Source organism: Salmo salar, unplaced genomic scaffold (assembly GCF_965601325.2).
Source record: "Salmo salar unplaced genomic scaffold, fSalSal1 ptg000152l, whole genome shotgun sequence".
Taxonomy (NCBI): Eukaryota; Metazoa; Chordata; class Actinopteri; order Salmoniformes; family Salmonidae; genus Salmo; species Salmo salar.
The window spans coordinates 2,762,320-2,781,316 of NW_027675323.1; the positions used below are offsets into that span (position 1 = coordinate 2,762,320).

The 18,997-nt window shown below is 41.0% G+C and overlaps 1 protein-coding gene across 1 annotated transcript; it reads right to left on the reverse strand.

The window, feature by feature from the left end:
- Positions 1 to 11,566: 11,566 nt before the first annotated feature.
- Positions 11,567 to 17,219, reverse strand: LOC145866992 (uncharacterized). The gene is made up of 2 exons (XM_082971045.1): positions 17,216 to 17,219; positions 11,567 to 14,947 (listed from the first exon to the last, which is right to left on the reverse strand). Exons 1-2 carry the CDS (start codon positions 17,217 to 17,219, stop codon positions 13,557 to 13,559), a joined length of 1,395 nt encoding a protein of 464 aa, XP_082827171.1. The 3' UTR covers positions 11,567 to 13,556.
- Positions 17,220 to 18,997: the final 1,778 nt, after the last annotated feature.

The following is an 18,997-nucleotide window of genomic DNA, read 5'->3' on the forward strand; positions in this document are numbered from 1 at the left end:
TCGACACAGCAGTTCTTAAAAGAGGAAGTAAACATAGACAAAGCTATATTAAAATTGTCAGTCTAGAGCACCAGTGAAAGTGATTTCGAAATGGGAGAAGTCAGGAGCAATTTATATAAGGACGGTATTTGGTATCATGATAAGTCACCAATACTACCTAAGTCATTGTTTAGAGATGCGGCAAGATTGACACATGGGCAGAGCCATGTGTCAACAGGGGTGATAGTAGAGCAGGTTCGGAAACACTTTGTGGCCTATTGGATAACGAACTACTTAAAAAAACATGTTTTATAATAGATAAGTATATTAAATGGGAAGAAGCGGTCCCAACTTACTGGGTGGACACGATTAGGGTCGTTGGTTTACTAGTATCTATCTCTTTAAATAATGGATTACATTTTAGCTGATCAGGTAAACCATATAGAATGCCAGAGTTAGGGAGGCCAGAACAGGTAGACATAGAAGTTGAAGATTTACTAACAGAACACATGGTTAACGAAACCCGTATGTCTGAGACTTTGTGTCCAACAGGTGAATTACAGGAGAAGATGATTCACTCAATCCAACCAGGAGACTGGGTGTGGATCCAGTCCCTCAGGAGAAAAGAACTGGAAGCAGCCACGGTGGGAGGGCCCATACCAAGTGTTCCTGGTAATAGCCTTCACGGTTAGAATAGCTGAAAGAGCTACCTGGGTTCATATCACACATTGCGGGAGGGTAAGACACACTGACACTGTCGAACAATCGCAGAGTTAGGAGAAGAACCGAATACCAATAAGGTTCGGAGGTTACCTCTCTAACGAAGATTCCCTAAACCGCCCGATCCTCACTGTGTGCGTTCATAGAAGTGAAAGTGTGGGTTGGCCTCTAGCCAGTGATATATTCTCCAGGAGGGGGTGGGGCTTTACAGGGATACTGGTCAGTCTGAGCTGTCTGATTGTGGGAGCCATATTTCGGTGTTCCTCAAGGTTCCGTTTTAGGACCACTATTGTTTTCACTATATATTTTACCTCTTGGGGATGTCATTCGAAAACATAATGTTAAATTTCACTGCTATGTGGACGACACACAGCTGTACATTTCAATGAAACATGGTGAAGCCCCAAAATTGCCCTCGCTAGAAGCCTGTGTTTCAGACATAAAGAAGTGGATGGCTGCAAACTTTCTACTTCTAAACTCGGACAAAACAGAGATGCTTGTTCTAGTTCCCAAGAAACAAAGAGATCTTCTGTTGAATCTGACAATTAATCTGGATGGTTGTACAGTCGTCTCAAATAAAACTGTGAAGGACCTCGGCGTTACTCTGGACCCTGATCTCTCTTTTGAAGAACATATCAAGACTGTTTCAAGGACAGCTTTTTTCCATCTACTTAACATTGAAAAATCAGAAACTTTCTGTCCAAAAATTATGCAGAAAAATTAATCCATGCTTTTGTTACTTCTAGGCTGGACTACTGCAATGCTCTACTTTCAGGCTACCCGTATAAAGCACTAAACAAACTTCAGTTAGTGCTAAATACGGCTGCTAGAATCCTGACTAGAACCAAAAGATTTGATCATATTACTCCAGTGCTAGCCTCCCTACACTGGCTTCCTGTTAAGGCAAGGGCTGATTTCAAGGTTTTACTGCTAACCTACAAAGCATTACATGGGCTTGCTCCTACCTATCTTTCCGATTTGGTCCTGCCGTACATACCTACACGTACACTACGGTCACAAGACGCAGGCCTCCTAATTGTCCCTAGAATTTCTAAGCAAACGGCTGGAGGTAGGGCTTTCTCCTATAGAGCTCCATTTTTATGGAATGGTCTGCCTACCCATGTGAGAGACGCAGACTCAGTCTCAACCTTTAAGTCTTTACTGAAGACTTATCTCTTCAGTAGGTCCTATGATTAAGTATAGTCTGGCCCAGGAGTGTGAAGGTGAACGGAAAGGCTGGAGCAACGAACCGCCCTTGCTGTCTCTGCCTTGCCGGTTCCCCTCTATCCACTGGGATTCTCTGCCTCTAACCCTATTACAGGGGCTGAGTCACTGGCTTACTGGTGTTCTTCCATGCCGTCCATGGGAGGGGTGCGTCACTTGAGTGGGTTGAGTCACTGACGTGGTCTTCCTGTCTGGGTTGGCACCCCCCCCTTGGGTTGTGCCATGGCGGAGATCTTTGTGGGCTATACTCGGCCTTGTCTTAGGACGGTAAGTTGGTGGTTGGAGACATCCCTCTAGTGGTGTGGGGGCTGTGCTTTGGCAAAGTGGGTGGGGTTATATCCTGCCTGTTTGGCCCTGTCCGGGGGTATCATCGGATGGGGCCACAGTGTCTTCTGATCCCTCCTGTCTCAGCCTCCAGTATTTATGCTGCAGTAGTTTATGTGTCGGGAGGCTAGGGTCAGTCTGTTACATCTGGAGTATTTCTCTTGTCTTATCCGGTGTCCTGTGTGAATTTAAATATGCTCTCTCTAATTCTCTCTTTCTTTCTTTCTCTCGGAGGACCTGTGCCCTAGGACCATGCCTCAGGACTACCTGGCATGATGACTCCTTGCTGTCCCCAGTCCACCTGGCCATGCTGCTGCTCCAGTTTCAACTGTTCTGCCTGCGGCTACGGAACCCTGACCTGTTCACCGGACGTGCTTGTTGCACCCTCGACAACTACTATGATTATTATTATTTGACCATGCTGGTCATTTATGAACATTTTAACATCTTGACCATGTTCTGTTATAATATCCACCCGGCACAGCCAGAAGAGGACTGGCCACCCCTCATAGCCTGGTTCCTCTCTAGGTTTCTTCCTAGGTTTTTGGCCTTTCTAGGGAGTTTTTCCTAGCCACCGTGCTTCTTTCACATGCATTGCTTGCTGTTTGGGGTTTTAGGCTGGGTTTCTGTACAGCACTTTAAGATTTCAGCTGATGTACGAAGGGCTATATAAATACATTTGATTTGATTTGATAGCGCCCCGCATACTTGCTGCATAGAAATATTTCTCAAACCAGCACAGCCGTCACAAAAATCCAAAATAGCGATAAAATAAATCACTTACCTTTGAAGATCTTCCTCTGTTTGCAATCCCAAGGGTCCCAGCTACACAATAAATGGTTGTTTTGTTTGATAAAGTCCCTCTTTATATCCCAAAAACTCAGTTTGGTTGGCGCGTTTTGTTCAGTAATCCACCCGTTCAACATGCAGACAAAATAATCCAAAAAGTTACCAATAAACTTCATCCAAACAAGTCAAACAACGTTTCTAATCAATCCTCAGCTACCCTAATATGTAAATAAACAATAAAACTGTAAATCAAGCAAAGTGTTTTCTATCAAATACAACCAATTATATGCATATCCTAGCTTCTGGGTCTGAGTAACAGGCAGTTTCCTTTGGGCATGCCAGACTCTCCGAACTTCCGAACACTGCCCCCTAGCCCGAAGAAGTTAACAAATTGGCCCATAACTTCAACAAACAATAACATAGACATACTGCAGGACCCATAACTTCACCTAACAACATAGACCTAGGACTATAAATAATTTCATACTTCAGGTGAAACATGGAAACTAAAATGTCTTTCATGACATTTCATAACCTGATCACCAGATAATTTTGTGAATAATCCCACTAGGCTATTCTGTAATGTGTTGCCATTCTAAATGTCCTGAATAAAGGAAAATAGCTCTGTGTGTTGTACAATAGCCTATCCATCAAGGAACAGTTCTCTACACATTATGAGCTAAGTATCTCTGTGTGCAAACAGACTAACGAGACGCTACTGTAAATCAGGCAGACAATAACACATTATAAACATCAATTTCTTAGGGATGTTGGATCCAACGTGGAGCACGGCATAACTGTCTTTACGAGAGTAATGAATGAAGAAGCACTTTGGTTGTTGTTGCATGTCGTGATGTTTGTCATGTGACTGTCATTCAGAAAATGATTTCCTGGATCAGCTGATGATAGTTGAACATGTGACTAACTAAACAGCTACAGTATTAAGAATTATGTGTAATTATTGAAGAACTGCGTTAATGACAGTATCCATTTGGGTGTTGTCAATAAAGTAAAGATGACTCTTGGTTAGAACCATTGGATTTAGCAAACTCTGAAATGATTTAGGATTTCTGTGCCCATGAAAACTATTTTCCCAGCGTACCATAAGGAGACACTAAATGTTACGTAATTAGAGAGCATTTCAGAGATCTGAATACAAAAAAACTGTCCGACAGCAAGATCCAGTATTTAACTTAAAGTTCATCATTTGACAAGCGTAACGTTATGATTATAACTACTGTTCCCTGAAGGAGGGAAACTAGGTACAACATACTATTAAATCCACACATTATGACTATAACTACTGTTCCCTGAAGGAGGGAAACTAGGTACAACATACTATTAAATCCACGCCTCGCTGGAAGCCCCGCCTTCTACAGGTGATGAGCGCGAGGCTCGGATTTCTTCCTTAAATTTAATACCGCTCTTCACCGACCCAGGAAGGGGTGGGGCCAAACAGGTGTTGTACCTCGTTTCCCTCCTTCAGGGAACAGTAATTATAGTCAAAGTTACATTTGGGGATGTCTGATAGTATTTCTGATTGTCTTAACACACCACCACTAATGAGTTGGCGTGTTTAAATTTTTGGGCTTTATGTAGGTCATTTTAAACTTAGCAATGGAAATAAAAATGTATATTTATAATTTTCATTTAAATAGAATGTAGATTAACCACAGAGAATGATGTTGAGATAAAGACAATTATAATTATTAATACTATTATAAATTATATAGGAGCATAACGACTGCTGGTGTAGCCTATTACCAGAAACTATAGGAGCATAACGACTGCTGGTGTAGCCTATTACCAGAAACTATAGGAGCATAACGACTGTAGTCTATTACCAGAAACTATAGGAGCATAACGACTGCAGGTGTAGTCTATTACCAGAAACTATAGGAGCATAACGACTGCTGGTGTAGTCTATTACCAGAAACTATAGGAGCATAACGACTGCTGGTGTAGCCTATTACCAGAAACTATAGGAGCATAACGACTGCTGGTGTAGTCTATTACCAGAAACTATAGGAGCATAACGACTGCTGGTGTAGTCTATTACCAGAAACTATAGGAGCATAATGACTGCTGGTGTAGCCTATTACCAGAAACTATAGGAGCATAACGACTGCTGGTGTAGCCTATTACCAGAAACTATAGGAGCATAACAACTGCTGGTGTAGCCTATTACCAGAAACTTTAGGAGCATAACGACTGCTGGTGTAGCCTATTACCAGAAACTATAGGAGCATAACGACTGCTGGTGTAGCCTATTACCAGAAACTATAGGAGCATAACGACTGCTGGTGTAGCCTATTACCAGAAACTATAGGAGCATAACGACTGCTGGTGTAGCCTATTACCAGAAACTATATGAGCATAACGACTGCTGGTGTAGCCTATTACCAGAAACTATAGGAGCATAACGACTGCTGGTGTAGCCTATTACCAGAAACTATAGGAGGACAACGACTGCTGGTGTAGTCTATTACCAGAAACTATAGGAGCATAACGACTGCTGGTGTAGCCTATTACCAGAAACTATAGGAGCATAACGACTGCTGGTGTAGTCTATTACCAGAAACTATAGGAGCATAACGACTGCTGGTGTAGTCTATTACCAGAAACTATAGGAGCATAATGACTGCTGGTGTAGTCTATTACCAGAAACTATAGGAGCATAACGACTGCTGGTGTAGCCTATTACCAGAAACTATAGGAGCATAACGACTGCTGGTGTAGCCTATTACCAGAAACTATAGGAGCATAACGACTGCTGGTGTAGTCTATTACCAGAAACTATAGGAGCATAACGACTGCTGGTGTAGCCTATTACCAGAAACTATAGGAGCATAACGACTGCTGGTCTAGCCTATTACCAGAAACTATAGGAGCATAACGACTGCTGGTGTAGTCTATTACCAGAAACTATAGGAGCATAATGACTGTAGTCTATTACCAGAAACTATAGGAGCATAACGACTGTAGTCTATTACCAGAAACTATAGGAGCATAACGACTGCTGGTGTAGCCTATTACCAGAAACTATAGGAGCATAACGACTGTAGCCTATTACCAGAAACTATAGGAGCATAACGACTGCTGGTGTAGCCTATTACCAGAAACTATAGGAGCATAACGACTGCTGGTGTAGCCTATTACCAGAAACTATAGGAGCATAACGACTGCTGGTGTAGCCTATTACCAGAAACTATAGGAGCATAACGACTGCTGGTGTAGCCTATTACCAGAAACTATAGGAGCATAACGACTGCTGGTGTAGCATATTACCAGAAACTATAGGAGCATAACGACTGCTGGTGTAGCCTATTACCAGAAACTATAGGAGCATAACGACTGCTGGTGTAGCCTATTCCCAGAAACTATAGGAGCATAACGACTGCTGGTGTAGCCTATTACCAGAAACTATAGGAGCATAACGACTGCTGGTGTAGCCTATTACCAGAAACTATAGGATCATAACTACTGCTGGTGTAGCCTATTACCAGAAACTATAGGAGCATAACGACTGCTGGTGTAGTCTATTACTAGAAACTATAGGATCATAACTACTGCTGGTGTAGCCTATTACCAGAAACTATAGGAGCATAACGACTGCTGGTGTAGCCTATTACCAGAAACTATAGGAGCATAATGACTGCTGGTGTAGCCTATTACCAGAAACTATAGGAGCATAACGACTGCTGGTGTAGCCTATTACCAGAAACTATAGGAGCATAACGACTGCTGGTGTAGCCTATTACCAGAAACTATAGGAGCACAACGACTGCTGGTGTAGTCTATTACCAGAAACTATAGGAGCATAACGACTGTAGTCTATTACCAGAAACTATAGGAGCATAACGACTGCTGGTGTAGTCTATTACCAGAAACTATAGGAGCATAACGACTGCTGGTGTAGCCTATTACCAGAAACTATAGGAGCATAACGACTGCTGGTGTAGTCTATTACCAGAAACTATAGGAGCATAACGACTGCTGGTGTAGTCTATTACCAGAAACTATAGGAGCATAACGACTGCTGGTGTAGCCTATTACCAGAAACTATAGGAGCATAACGACTGCTGGTGTAGCCTATTACCAGAAACTATAGGAGCATAACGACTGCTGGTGTAGTCTATTACCAGAAACTATAGGAGCATAACGACTGCTGGTGTAGCCTATTACCAGAAACTATAGGAGCATAACGACTGCTGGTGTAGCCTATTACCAGAAACTATAGGAGCATAACGACTGAATTTATGAAGGCCAGCAGCAGCAGGAGGAGTAGGCTAAGTAGAGTTTTTTTTCTCATGGTTAGGCTATCTTGTTTCAGAGGGGTGTCATCAATAGCCCATAATGACAAAGGGAAAACAGGTTAAAAAATACAGAAATACCTTATTTACTTAACTATTCAGACCATTTGCTATGAGACTCGCAATTGCTTTCAGGTGCATCTTGTTTCCATTAATCATCCTTGAGATGTATCTACAACTTGAGGGATGGGAAAAATGCAACCATCCATGATATCAACATTCTAGTTTTAACCATGTTTTGAGGATATACAGTGTTTGTTTATATTTACTGACAAACATTGGAGTAATAAAAAGCTTATATTTTGGGTTCTGATGGAGTACAACAGTTGAACTAAGCTCATGAGGCATTTATAAGTGAATTCTTAAAGAAACAGATGGGTACATATCATTAATGTATAAGTCCCTAAATGGATGTAACAACTGCTGATTGCCCCTTTAAGAGAACATATTGGGCTAATCTAATAGGAGATATTGAGGACTACAGTATTTCAGGCATTGTCATTGGATGCATTTGATCAATTGTTAACGTTTTGTTGATGGTCCACTCTTGATGTTCTACACGTTACAGTGAAGCTTCAGCCATTCCTACAGAACAACATTAAAGTGTAGAACCCCTTTACTGCATATTGGTTCAACGACTGCAGAGACGGTACTTACTGGTGTTAAACAGATCTCCAACTTCCTCTTCTTCCTCCAATGTGACAGTCATCTCCCCCTCTTCCTCTTTCACTCCATAAACTGCCTCCTCTTTCTCTTCCTCCTCTTCTTCTTTTACTGTAACATCCTCCTCCTCTTTCACTCTGAACGCGTCTTCCTCTTCTTTCACTGAAACGTCTTTCTCTTCTTCTTCTTTCACGGTAACAGCCTCACCCTCTACTTGTTTTTGTATTGTAACATCCTTCTCTTCCTCCTCCTCTTTCACAAGAGCTTCTTTCTCCGTCCAGCAGACCTCCTCTTCTTTAGCAGGAGGAGAGTAGCTTAGTGAACTCATGGTCGGAGATGTTAGCTAGCTAGCATTAGCGACTAGCCTAGTTCTAAGCTAACTTAGCAAACCAGCTAGCTGACAAACAACGTAAATATATAATTAAATGGGCCAACAAGTACATACGACAGAAGTGTGTTTAATACACAGAGACTAATATACACCAAAACAGTGTAAAGAGCGTGAATGTTGTAGCTATGTTTGCTAGAAAGCTACCGAGGTGTCTGACTAGCTGTTGTTGTTGAAGGAGCGTCCCGTCCACTAGATTAGACGTCACACTGGCAGCATCGCCTGAACCTAAAAGACGCACATCGCCATCTGCTGACTGGACTGGGCAACGCAGCTGAGGAACCAAACGTTTATTTTTCATTTATTTCATAAAAGTTTAATATTATATTAAGTCGTTCAAAGAGAAGCATGTGTTGATTGATTCGTTTTTAATGAGTGAGAATGTAAAACAAACTTTACACCCACTACATATTTGCATTGAACCATACTTCTGACATGGATCATTTTGACCCCAGAGGCATATCTTTTATCATAGCCAAAATGTATTTTATTCAATTCTTCCAAATTTTCATGACTTTGTCAATCAACTTGTTCTTAATAAATCTATATCATGGTTTAGTGTTTCTGTATCAATATGGACTTTTAACAAATTAAAATCCTTTGGAGTCATTTTGACTCCAGCCAAAAACACCTTTGATAAATAGGACGTTTATTTCAAATCAAATCACATTTTATTGGTCACATACACGTGTTTAGCAGATATTATTGCGGGTGTAGCGAAATGCTTGTGTTTCTAGCTCCGACAGTGCAGTAATATCTAACAAGTAATATCTAACAATTTCACAACATAGATGTGTGTGTATTGGGTCTAAGTATTTGAATCTAGGTTTCTCTGTAGACATGATCCATCCCACCAGAGGGTGGAGGGGCACCTGTATCAGTGGTTTTGACCAGATAGACACCTGCAGATACACAGTATAGTGCCTCCCATGTACTCTCCTAAGATTGGACTTTTCTATACCACGTATCACATGACTGTGTACAAAACTGCCAATGATAGAAAACTCTGCAGTGGTAGAAAATTCTGCCAGTGATATACAGTGCATTCGTTAAGTATTCAGACCCCTTCACTTTTTCCACATTTTGTTACGTTACAGCCGTATTCTAAAATGTCATAATTTTTCCCCTCATCAATCTACACACAATACCCCATAATGACAAACCAAAAACATACATTTTTGCAAATTTATTTACTGAAGTATTCGTACCTCAGCCAGGATTGTGAATGGTTAGGAAATAATGTCATGTTTTACTAGTACCTCAGCCAGCATTGTGAATGGTTAGGAAATAATATGTCATGTTTTACTAGTACCTCAGCCAGCATTGTGAATGGTTAGGAAATAATATGTCATGTTTTACTAGTACCTCAGCCAGCATTGTGAATGGTTAGGAAATAATATGTCATGTTTTACTAGTACCTCAGCCAGCATTGTGAATGGTTAGGAAATAATATGTTATGTTTTACTCGTACCTCAGCCAGCATTGTGAATGGTTAGGAAATAATATGTCATGTTTTACTCGTACCTCAGCCAGCATTGTGAATGGTTAGGAAATAATATGTCATGTTTTACTCGTACCTCAGCCAGCATTGTGAATGGTTAGGAAATAATATGTCATGTTTTACTAGTACCTCAGCCAGCATTGTGAATGGTGTCTGATGCAGTGACATACTAGACCATGGCAGTAAATCTAATACTTAGGTGTTTTTAGGCATGAAAGGTCTGGGGTGGTTCAGTGGATATAAGTTACATCTCTGGCCATGCTGGCAGGGTCTGAATCAAACCCAATGTCCAGTGGGATTGATCTGTTTGATCCAATTGTTTGTTTCAGTTTCCAGTAGTTGAATCCTGTAACATATTGTTGATTTCAACATTTTTCATTTTCAACAAATGAACTGGGTTGGTTGAAAAGTGATACTAAACTTACATACCAGCACTATTTTGACATAGTGGAAGATATACTGAATTTATACTGTTTTTCATACTAAGATGGACCAAGATACGTGTTGCTTTTGCACATATTTGTTCATTAGTTTTGCAAAAGTCTGTTGATTGTCAGTCATTGGGTTCATTAGTTTTACAATATGTTCAAATCAAATCAAGCTTTATTTATACAGCACATTTCAGACATGGATGCAACGCAATGGCTTCACAGGAAAAAACAAATAAAAAACAATGAAAATAAACAGAAATATTTACTACTCAGCAAACATAAGATGATACCAAACAGAATAATAACTGAAAGACTACTGAGCATTGTAAGGAAAATTCATTGATTAAAATTTTAACAATTGGATGTTATATTCAACCATAACAAGATGAACAAGCCAGCACAGGTGTAACACATTCTGACTAACGAGCTAGACGTGCTAACGAGCTAGACGTGCTAACGACGAGCTAGACGTGCTAACGACGAGCTAGACGTGCTAACGAGCTAGACGTGCTAACGAGCTAGACGTGCTAACGACGAGCTAGACGGGCTAACGAGCTAGACGTGCTAACGGAGCTAGACGTGCTAACGGAGCTAGACGTGCTAACGAGCTAGACGTGCTAACGAGCTAGACGTGCTAACGAGCTAGACGTGCTAACGGAGCTAGACGTGCTAACGGAGCTAGACGTGCTAACGAGCTAGACGTGCTAACGAGCTAGACGTGCTAACGAGCTAGACGTGCTAAAGTCCAACCTCAAACATAAATGGAAAAACCAAAGCCTATAACACCTTAAGACAACAAATATATCCTATATTTTTGTTGGACAAGTTTGCTCACCACCAACAGAAAACAACTTCCATTTCACATGATAATCAACTACAATGCTTCACCTTCACCAATATAAACATGGTGTCTACTGGCTGTCAACAATTAAAAACAAGAAAAACTTATTAAAAAAAAAAAAAAACACTTATTTCTAAATAATAATATACAATTGAAATATTTTTTTCTCCTTTTTCTCTTCTTACTATAGAATCCTAAAACTCACTAGCTTCTAGAACTCTCGTCTTCCTAAAACTCACTAGCTTCTAGAACTCTCGTCTTCCTAAAACTCACTAGCTTCTAGAACTCTCGTCTTCCTAAAACTCACTAGCTTCTAGAACTCTCGTCTTCCTAAAACTCACTAGCTTCTAGAACTCTCGTCTTCCTAAAACTCACTAGCTTCTAGAACTCTCGTCTTCCTAAAACTCACTAGCTTCTAGAACTCTCGTCTTCCTAAAACTCACTAGCTTCTAGAACTCTCGTCTTCCTAAAACTCACTAGCTTCTAGAACTAGCTCCTTAATATCCGTAGTAACTTTCCACCTCACTGCGGAGCTTCTCTCTCTTTTCAGGGTTCACTAGATAGGCATGTTGTTGGATCGGGGCCCAGTCCCCAATGTCATGCTCTAGTACATTTGGTTTGGCACATCTGAGAATGAACCCTGATATTCTAAAAGCAGCGTAACAATGTCAATATAATTGTACCCAAAGATTGTCAGTTGGTTGCATAAATAATTATGATTACTAAATCTTACATGAATATTAAACATGAAATATAAAAACCAAATGTACACCCCTTTGTTAATATGTATTAGCAAAAATTCACTAAATGGTGAGGCATAAAATGTATATTTTGTCAGGCTGGATGTTTGAAATATGAGGTGATTTGAGACCTGCTACTTCAGTAGTGGAATAAAGACATTTAGCACATGAATGTTGTAAATAAATACTGGAGTGATGTAGGATTGTTCATATAATTGATTATTGTACTGTGACTATGTGTTTAGGCTGTAAGTATGTTGAAATTAAATTGTTTTCTTTTCAACTTTCACTTTCAACTAAAACCAAACTTATATTGAATGTCGGGCAAAGTCTTATTTTCAACGACATTTTGCTAGGTGAGATATCCCCCAATGTCACAGTTTAAACGTGTCCAAATCAATAGTCCAAATGCAGAAACAGTTTGTGATAAATTGAAAACCTAAACATAAAATGTAACACAAACATCTGTCACAATAATCATATTATTTAAAACAATCTCCTTATAAACTGTACAAGCACCAAAAACGCTGTTGTTTTGACAAGTAGCAATAAATCACTGATATCGATTAGGGGGGAAATCAGGTTGTACGTGCTGTTGAAACTAACACAACTAAAAAAACACATGGAAATGGGAGATATATTTTACCTCACTGATTAGAGGACAACCTGCAGAAGACAGTCAGCTACATTTTGGAGTGATGCATTTAAATGTAGGGGTCACTAAACAAAGGAACACAACACTTATTTGTCATAACTCATCGATATCATGTGGATTTTTTTTCTACCGTTGTTTTACCAGTTAAGTTGACTGAGAACACATTCTCATTTACAGCAACAACCTGGGGAATAGTTACAGGGGAGAGGAGGGGGATGAATGAGCCAATTGTAAGCTGGGGATGATTAGGTGGCCGTGATGGTATGAGGGCCAGATTGGGAATTTAGCCAGGACACCGGGGTTAACACTCCTACTCTTACGATAAGTGCAATGGGATCTTTAATGAGCTCAGAGAGTCAGGACACCCGTTTAACGTCCCATCCGAAAGACGGCACCCTACACTGGGCAGTCACTGCCCTGGGGCATTGGGATATTGTTTAGACCAGAGGAAAGAGTTCCTCCGACTGGCCCTCCAGCAGCATATGGTCTCCCATCTAGGGACTGACCAGGACCAACCCTGCTTAGCTTCAGAAGCAAGCAAGCAGTGGGATGCAGGGTGGTATGCTGCTGGCAATCAATTGTGCGAAAGGAGGAAGATGAGTTTACACGTCCTGTTAAAACGAACAGCTCAAAATCCACATGGAATCTGGGAATAATGTGTACATCCCTGGTTAGAAGACAATTTGTAGAAAACAGCTAGCTACATTTTGAAGTGTTGCATTTTGATTCAAGTGGGTCACCAACATGGTAAGTGTAACACAACTCTTTCTTTTGTTAGTCACTTTTTGTTAAATCTCATAAATAGTAACTCTTTCAATTCAGAGCCTGGATTTTCCCCCTGAGGCTAATATCCATATCATGTTGATATCAATAGAACAGGGGACAAACGTTTAGGGTTCTAAATTGTGACATTAAAATACTCCTTTTACAATGTTAAAACATTCTACATTGTGAGATTTCATTTCATTGATATCATGAAACAATTCCTTCATGTATGCATTTTCTGATGTTTGATCAGAGATCTTTTATCAGAGTATCTCTTCCCACATATATCACAGCTATAAGGTTTCTCTCCTGTGTGTGTTCTCTGGTGCACTGTCAGCTCTCCAGATCCACCAAAACTCTTCCCACATTGGTCACAGCTATAAGATTTCTCTCCTGTGTGTATTCTCTGGTGTGATACCAGATGGCCAGATTGACCAAAACACTTCCCACATTGATCACACCTATAAGGTTTCTCTCCTGTGTGTGTTCTCTGGTGTTGAGTCAGAGAGCCAAATGTAGTAAAACTCTTCCCACATTGACCACAGCTATAAGATTTCTCTCCTGTGTGTATTCTCTGGTGTCGAGTCACAGTGCCAAATGTAGTAAAACTCTTCCCACATTGACCACAGCTATAAGATTTCTCTCCTGTGTGTGTTCTCTGGTGTGTTCTCTGGTGTGCAGTCAGATTTCCAGACCCACCAAAACTCTTCCCACATTGACCACAGATATAAGGTTTCTCTCCTGTGTGTGTTCTCTGGTGCACTGTCAGCCATCCAGATCCACCAAAACTCTTCCCACATTGATCACAGCTATAAGATTTCTCTCCTGTGTGTATTCTCTGGTGTCGAGTCACAGTGGCAAATGTAGTAAAACTCTTCCCACATTGATCACAGCTATAAGATTTCTCTCCTGTGTGTGTTCTCTGGTGTGCAGTCAGATTTCCAGATCGACCAAAACTCTTCCCACATTGATCACAGCTATACGGTTTCTCTCCTGTGTGTGTTCTCTGGTGCACTGTCAGCTCTCGAGATCCACCAAAACTCTTCCCACATTGGTCACAGCTATAAGATTTCTCTCCTGTGTGTACTCTCTGGTGTGATACCAGATGGCCAGATTGACCAAAACACTTCCCACATTGATCACACCTATAAGATTTCTCTCCTGTGTGAATTCTCTGGTGTTGAGTCAGAGTGCTAGATGCAGCAAAACTCTTCCCACATTGACCACAGCTATAATATTTATCTCCTGTGTGTGTTCTCTGGTGTAGAGTCAGAGTGCTAGATGCAGCAAAACTCTTCCCACATTGACCACAGCTATAAGGTTTCTCTCCTGTGTGTGTTCTCTGGTGTGCAGTCAGACTTCCAGATAGACCAAAACTCTTCCCACATTGAGTACAGCTATAAGGTTTCTCTCCTGTGTGGATTCTCTGATGAATTTTAATGCCTGATGAGGTGAATCTCTTCCCACAGTCAGAGCAGCAGTGAGTTCTCTTCCCTGTGGATCTCTGCAGCTGTTTATTGAGGTGTTCTAATGTGGAGAGACTCTTCTCTGCCTCGTCAGCATCACGAGGGTGTTGAGGCTCCCCAGAGGATCCACAATAGTCCCATATCTCTCCTGTGTGAACAACAAAGTCAGACAGATGATTAAAGGCCCACAACAGCGGTAATCCACTGTAAAAGGTGATGCCAACAGCGTAGCCATGATGTTGGACAACAATTGACTTCTGTAATGAATGTTACAATTATTTGATATTTGCCTTAAAATGAGCAAGAATAGTCATATTTTGTCTTGTTTTCACATTAGTAGTAACATCAATGATTGTAGGCTAGAAATAAGTTATTCATGTTGTTGAAACTCTAAGCAGTGTGCCAGACAACTTTTGGTCTCCAATATAGGCCCCTTTCTGTATTTGCTAAAATTGCGGCACGAGGGCAATTTGATTGCAGAAACTCCTCCCTGCTAATGAGGAAACCACTAGTTATGGATGTACTATATCTGCCTGGAGCAAAAATGGTGAGCAAAGATTTTAGTTTTTCACAATGTATTCTGAATGTGAATGGGGGAAATTCAGGGGAGTAACCTCCATTTCCAGGTTGATGATGAGTTCATTTCACACTACCTTGGATTATAATTGTAAGGATATTTTTGAATGTCCTGTTTAATAAAATGTTTGCTAAAGCATTAAGAATTATGTGTAATTATTGAAGAACTGCGTTAATGACAGTATCCATTTGGGTGTTGTCAATAAAGTTATGATTTTTTAAATGTATTTTTAATTACATTTTGTTTTTCACCTTTATTTAAGCAGGTAGGCCAGTTGAGAACAAGTTCTCATTTACAACTGCGACCTGGCCAAGATAAAGCAAAGCAGTGTGACACAAACAACACAGAGTTACAAGTGGGATAAACAAACGTACAGTCAATAACACAACAGAAAAATCTATATACAGTGTGTGCAAATGGAGTAAGGAGGTAAGGAAATAAATAGGCCATAGTAGCAAAGTAATTACAATTTAGCAAATTAACACTGGAGTGATAGATGTGCAGATGATGATGTGCAAGTAGAGATACTGGGGTACAAAAGAGCAAAAAAAGTATATAAAAACATGGGGATGAGGTAGGCAGTTGGATGGGCTATTTACAGATGGGCAATTTACAGATGGGCTGTGTACAGCTGCAGCAATCGGTAAGCTGCTCAGATAGCTGATGCTTAAAGGTAATGAGGTAGATAGATATAAGTCTCCAACTTCAGAAATTTTTGCAATTCGTTCCAGTGATTGGCAGCAGAGAACTGGAAGGAAATGCGGCCAAAGTAGGTGTTGGCTTTGGGGATGACCAGTGAGATATACCTCCTGGAGTGCGTGCTATGGGTGGCTGTTGCTATGGTGACCAGTGAGCTGAGTTAAGGCGGAGCTTTACCTAGCAAAGACTTATAGATGACCTGGAGCCAGTGGATTTGGTGACGAATATGTAGCGAGGGCCAGCCGACGAGAGCATACAGGTCGCAGTGGTGGGTGGTATATGGGGCTTTGGTGACAAAACGGATGGCAATGTGATAGACTGCATCCAGTTTGCTGAGTAGAGTGTTGGAGGCTATTTTGAAAATGACATCGCCGAAGTCAAGGATCGGTAGGATAGTCAGCTTTACGAGGGTATGTTTGGCAGCGTGAGTGAAGGAGGCTTTGTTGTGAAATAGGAAGCCGATTATAGATTAAATTTTGGATTGGAAATGCTTAATATTAGCCTGGAAGGAGAGTTTACAGTCTAGCCAGACACCTAGGTATTTATAGTTGTCCACATATTCTAAGTCAGAACCGTCCAGAGTAGTTATGCTGGACGGGCGGGTGCGGGCAGCGATCGGTTGAAGAGCATACATTTAGTTCTACTAGCGTTTAAAGAGCAGTTGGAGGCCACGGGTGGAGTGTTGTATGGCATTGAAGCTTGTTTGGAGGAGAGTTAACTTCTTTGGGATAGGGGGCAGTTTTTTGACGTCTGGATGAAAAGCGTGCCCATAGTAAACTGCCTGCTACTCAGGCCCAGAATGTAGGATATGCATATTATTAGTAGATTTGGATAGAAAACACTCTGAAGTTTCCAGAACTGTTTGAATGATGTCTGTGAGTATAACAGAACTCATATGGCAGGCAAAAACCTGAGAAAAATCCAACCAGGAAGTGTGGAAATCTGAGGTTTGTAGTTTTTCAAGTGATTGCCTATCCAGTATACAGTGTCTTTGGGGTCATTTTGCACTTCCTAAGGCTTCCACTAGATGTCAACAGTCTTTAGAACGTTGTTTCGTGCTTCTACTGTGAATGGGGAGAGAATAAGAGATCTTGGAATAAGATGACTGAAAAAATGACATGAGCTCAGTGGTGTGCGCACCCATGAGACTTAGCTCTGTACCCGTGAGAATTACAGTATCTTTGGGGTCATTTTGCACTTCCTAAGGCTTCCACTAGATGTCAACAGTCTTTAGAATGTTGTTTCAGGCTTCTACTGTGAATGGGGAGAGAATAAGAGCTGATTGAGTGAGGTGTCTGGCCGTTGGCCATTATTTTAGTTACGTGCGCAGCCATGAGCACGAGCTCAGTTCTCTTTCCTTTATGAAGACAGGACTTGTCCGGTTGGAATATTATGGAAGATTTATGATAAAAACATCCGAAAGATTGATTCTATACATCGTTTGACATGTTTCTACGAACTGTAATATAACTTTTTTGACTTTTCGTCTGAACTTACTGCGCGAGCACAGTGCATTTGGATTACTCGACCGAACGCGCAAACAAAAAGGAGGTTGGACATATATATGGACTTTATCGAAACAGATGAACATTTATTGTGGAACTGGGATTCCTGGGAGTGCATTCCGATGAAGAACATCAAAGGTAAGTGAATATTTATAATATTATTTCTGAGTTTTATTGACTCCACAAAAGGGCGGGTTTGGTTTCCTGACTGAGCGCCGTACTCAGATTATTGCAAAGTGTGTTTTCTTGTAAAGTTTTTTTGAAATCTGACACAGCGGTTGCATTAAGGAGAAGTGTATCTATAATTCTTTGAATAACAGTTTAAAATTTTATCAACGTCACGCCTATCATTGGATATTGGAGCAGGTGTTCCGCTAGCGGAACGTCTAGATGTAAGAGGTTAAAGTCAAATCATGATAGAGCACAACAGATGCCGAGTCCTCAACTGCCTGAGCTGCTGCCACCACAGACTGCAAACATAGTGGCATGGCTTGGGCTACTTCATCTAACCTCTTATGGCTAGGGGGCAGTATTTTCACGGCTGGATAAAAAACGTACCCGATTTAATCTGGTTACTAATCCTACCCAGTAACTAGAATATGCATATACTTATTATATATGGATAGAAAACACCCTAAAGTTTCTAAAATGGTTTGAATGGTGTCTGTGAGTATAACAGAACTCAAATGGCAGGTCAAAACCTGAGAGATTCCTTTACAGGAAGTGGCCTGTCTGACCATTTCTGGAACTTCTTTGCCATCTCTATCTTTTACAAAGGATCTCTGCTCTAACGTGACACTTCCTACGTCTTCCATGGGCGCTCAGAGCCCGGGAAAAAACAGAATGTCGTCATCCCAGCCCCAGGCTGAAACACTTTATCGCCTTTCTCAAGTGGCCGATCAAGGGACTGTGGGCTTAGGCGCGTGACCTGGCCGCCCCCGTCTTTGTGATTTTTTCCTCTGTTTGCCGAAAAGGAGATTCCCGGTCGGAATATTATCGCTTTTCTACGAGAAAAATGGCATAAAAATTGATTTTAAACAGCGGTTGACATGCTTCGAAGTACGGTAAAGGAATATTTAGAATTTCTTTGTCACGAAATGCGCCATGCGCACGACCGTTATTTACCATTTCGGATAGTTTCTGGAACGCACGGACAAAACGACGCTATTCGGATATAACGATGGATTATTTGGGACCAAACCAACATTTGTTATTGAAGTAGAAGTCCTGGGAGTGCATTCTGACGAAGAACAGGAAAGGTAAGACCATTTTTCTTATAGTAAATGTGATTATGGTGAATGCTAAACTTGCTGGGTGTCTAAATAGCTAGCCCTGTGATGCCGGGCTATGTACTTAGAATATTGCAAAATGTGCTTCATCCGAAAAGCTATTTTCAAATCGGACATATCGAGTGCAT